Raw genomic sequence first — 4,210 nt, 5'->3', positions numbered from 1 at the left:
AGACTATAATTTTCTTTATAATATGCAGGAACTATTATCCTTAATTCAAGATAGGGAATTTAAAAAAAAAAAAACGTAGACGACTAGACGTAGTAGAAATTTTTGTAACGAAATTTTAAGAGAGGACAGATTGAACTAAATCAAATGAAGAAAAAAAAACTAATAATTAAATTAAAATTAGGAAAATATTTATTGGAGCCAGTGGACGTCACGTGCGAAAGTCATGATTCCGGTCGGCGAATCCGAACTTAGCAACCAAGTCATCTCACACTCACCTACACTTGGCCCACTCATCACTGTCTGCCAGGTGGCGCGACCCCTCCCGTCAGATCTCGAATCACCACGTCGAGTTTGAGTAGATCTCACTCCACAACCCTCCAGAACAACACGTGGCGTTCCAGCTGGTTTTAAAAAAACTTCGTCTGGCCGTTTGCTTACGTGTCGCTATTTTATTGTTAGAGCGGCTATCGCTAGTGTGGAGGTCAACGTAGAGAAGCATTCCTCAGAACGCATGTGATGAAGCCTCTGTGTGTCAATATAGAAATTTAAATTGAATATTTGATTGAATAAAATAAATGAATATTTTATTCATTAATTTGGGAAAATCAAATATATAAATACCGCGAGAGAGGAGAGAGAGAGAGTTAAAGAACAAGGCGTGCTTTTCGCTGTCTAGAGAGAGAAAGAAGAGAGAGAGAGAAATTCAGTGTGCGTGAGAAAGGACTGTTGTGCGAGAGTTTGGTGAAGGTTGTTAATGGCGATTTGTTCGAAGGTCTGAAGCAATAAAGAAACACAACAAGAGCGAGCGAGAGAGAGAGAGAGAGAGATTTATAGCCGCCATTATTGGAAGCTTCGTTTTCTCGTTTGGTTTTAGCTTCAATCTATCGGCAAGTTCTCCTTCGGCTTTCGGAGCTTTGTGGAGAGACAGGAATCGAGAAAAGAAGATTTTGAAATAAAAAAGAAGAGTAGATTAGATATGGAGTGGCCAGTAATTTTGGATGAGTACGAGAAGCTCGTTTTTCGCATGAACACGCCAAGGTCAAATTCTTTCTCAGAAAAAAAAAATAGCAATCACAGAGAGTAGTTTATTTGGCTATTTTACTGTATATACGAAAACAAAAAAAATCATCAAAAAATTAATTTAGATTAGGTATCTTATCTATCTAGTTCGCTTCGTTCCATAGAAATTTTATCAGGATTTGTTTTTTCAATTTCGAAAGTTCCTGTTTTCAAAGATTCTCTCTCTCTCGCTCTCTCTGCTACGAAATTTCATGCTTTTTGGCGCTTTCTTTTTCGGTCTCCGAAGAACTTTCCTTTCTCATGAAAACTCTTCCACTTTAATTTTTTTTTTTTTTTAATTTTTTTTTTCGCTTCAGATCTCTCTGTAACGTTTCGCATTAAATTCAAAATAGTTTTTCTTAATTTGATGAGTGAGTTCAACACAAAGGCAGAACCAATTTTTTTTTTTTTTTTTCCCCCAAATAGAATATAAATTTTATGTGAATCACTATTTAATTCTGACTTCTTCGTCTGACGATTTCTGCTTCTTTCTTTCAACGTGTTCACACGTTCTTATTGGTCAAACACTTAAAAAAAATCTCTAGGCCGGTTTTGAAAATTAGCTTCTCTGACTCGACCTTTCGCAATTTGCTTTTTACAGAGTCGTGATCGACAATGCCGTTTGCTCTACTGCCACTCTGGTCAAGGTTAGCTTATTCCCTAAATCAAGAAGAAAGAAGATTTATAATTTATTTTATTTCATTAATATATATATATATTTTTGTTGTATTTCAGGTTGATAGTGCTAGAAGGCATGGGATTCTCTTAGAAGCCGTTCAGGTTCTCACGGATCTGAACCTCTCAATTAAGAAAGCTTACATTTCTTCCGATGGACGGTGGTTCATGGATGGTAAGAATTTTTTTCACAGCCAAATAAAGAAAAAAAAAAGTCATTAAATAATCTTGAATATGATTAAATGTGACATTGTGGTTACTCTTCTTTGTATTTGCAGTTTTTCACGTGACCGATCAAAACGGAAATAAATTAACGGACGAGAGTGTCATTAGCTACATTGAGAAGGTATTAATTTCGTTATCTGCATAATTAAAACATTGAAAACAAAGTCCCTTTACAGAAGAGTGTGTTTATACATTCGATTACAAAATAATCGATTTTTTTTGGGAAATTGATCATGTAATTGTGGACGAGACACTTAACGATTTTCGTATTTGGACAGTCGATTGTGACGATCCACTACGGAAAGTCGAGCGAGGACAACGGTCTAACGGCTCTCGAGCTGACCGGAACGGACAGAGTGGGTCTCCTCTCGGAGGTCTTCGCGGTGCTCTCGGACCTCCAAGTCGACATCGTCGAGGCCAAAGTGTGGACCCACAACGGTCGAATCGCTTCGCTGATCCACGTCAGAGACAGCGAATCCGGGTTCGCGATCGAAGACCCGCGAAAGCTCGAGCGAATCGAGTCTCTCCTTCGAAACGTCCTCAAAGGCGACCACAACGACATCAGGAGCGCCAAGACGTCGGTCTCCGCCGGAGTCACCCACTCCGAGAGGCGGCTCCACCAGATGATGTTCGCCGACCGCGACTACGAGGGCTCGTCTCCGGCGGAATCTCCGGCGGAATCTTCTTCGTCCGTGGTCACGGTTCAGAACTGGACTGAGAGGGACTACTCGGTGGTCAACGTCCAGTGCCGAGACCGAGCTAGGCTCTTGTTCGACGTCGTTTGCACTTTGACCGATATGGACTACGTCGTCTTCCACGCCACCATCAACTCCGCCACGGACCGAGCTTTCTTGGTGAGTCAATTTTTATTTAGGAGGGGTCAAGTGTCAAAATTTTAAATTCTATAGGGGGTAAAGTTGAACTTAAAATCATATATTTAAATGTCGCGTGAGAAAGGGCGGAGCTAGAAACTAAAATTTGGAAGGCCTAAAGTGTCAAAATTTCGAAGTTACGGGGTTTTGGATGGTTAATATCAAATGCAAAATTTCAAAAGACAGAGAATTGAACTTAAATCATACAAGATTTTAGTATATTTCTCATGATTTACTGATCGGGGTTTTTGCTTTACGTGTGACAGGAGTTTTACATAAGGCACAAAGACGGAACTCCGATCAGCTCAGAGCCGGAGCGTCAACGGGTGATCCAATGCCTTCAAGCGGCCATCAAAAGACGAGCTTCCGAGGTACGATATATATAGGCAAATTAATGCTCTGATTATCATTTTAATCACGATCAAGAGAGGATTTTTATTAATCGATTATTGTCTATGATGGTTGCAGGGTGTGAGGCTAGAGCTGTGCACGGCGGATCGGCAGTCCTTGCTGGCGGACGTGACGAGGACGTTCCGCGAGAACGGGCTGAACGTGACTAGGGCTGAGGTGTCGACCTCGGACGGGACGGCTCGGAACGTGTTCTACGTGACCGACGCGCTGGGGAACCCGGCGGACCCCGCGGCGGTGGATTCCGTGCGGAACAAGGTAGGGCTTGGCGACTTGCGGGTCAAGCAACTTCCTCTGGTTTTCGGGTCCAAGGAAGAAGAGGAAACGGTCGGGGTCGGCGGGGCCGTCTTGTTGTCCCTCGGAAGCCTCGTGAAAAGGAATCTCTACAATTTGGGGTTGATCAGATCATATTCTTGATTTAGAGGCACATAAATTATTCTTTGCTTCAGATCCGGGCTTTCTTTGTGTAGATACTAAAAAAAAAACTTAGTTATGGTTTGGTGGGTTAATTTGGTAGGGCATTATAAATGCTTTTGTGTGGTGGAGGGTTATTATGTGTATAGTATGGGTTGGTTAATTAGGTACTATTAGTTTTAGTAGTATTAGTAGTAGGCAAGAGAAACTGAGTTTGGTTTATAGTACCCATCACAATTCGCCAAAACGATTATTGTACATAAAAAATGTAATGAGAATTTTAGTTCAAAAGGCTTACTTTGAGATGGTTTATTGTTAAGTTTATGTATTCTTTTTTCATTCTTTCTATATATTTAGTTATAAAGTATGATTTAATACATATATTTCAAGCTTGATAATAAGGGGACCAAGTTGTCTCTTAAATAATGACACATAATTGAAATTTTTAAATATCATTTTAAAATATATATTTTTTTAAGACTATTTTCTTCGATGTATCAATGCTTGAGGCGGCTAATTTTTAACTTGGTTGAAACTATATCCACATATTTTTATTA

General features: G+C 40.1%; 1 protein-coding gene across 1 annotated transcript; it reads left to right on the top strand.

The window, feature by feature from the left end:
- Window positions 1-618: 618 nt before the first annotated feature.
- ACR7 (ACT domain repeat 7) lies at window positions 619-3,958 on the top strand. Its single transcript, XM_089630334.1, has 7 exons — window positions 619-1,038; window positions 1,661-1,706; window positions 1,795-1,909; window positions 2,013-2,080; window positions 2,238-2,813; window positions 3,098-3,202; window positions 3,300-3,958. The coding sequence occupies exons 1-7, from the start codon at window positions 977-979 to the stop codon at window positions 3,654-3,656; spliced, it is 1,329 nt and encodes a 442-aa protein (XP_089486460.1). The 5' UTR covers window positions 619-976; the 3' UTR covers window positions 3,657-3,958.
- Window positions 3,959-4,210: the final 252 nt, after the last annotated feature.

This window comes from Urtica dioica, chromosome 2 (genome assembly GCF_054948205.1).
Source record: "Urtica dioica subsp. dioica isolate 48M chromosome 2, U.dioica_male_clone48M_v1_H2, whole genome shotgun sequence".
Taxonomy (NCBI): Eukaryota; Viridiplantae; Streptophyta; class Magnoliopsida; order Rosales; family Urticaceae; genus Urtica; species Urtica dioica.
The sequence above is the reverse complement of the archived record's forward strand: the minus strand, read 5'-3'. Positions and strand labels throughout refer to the sequence as shown.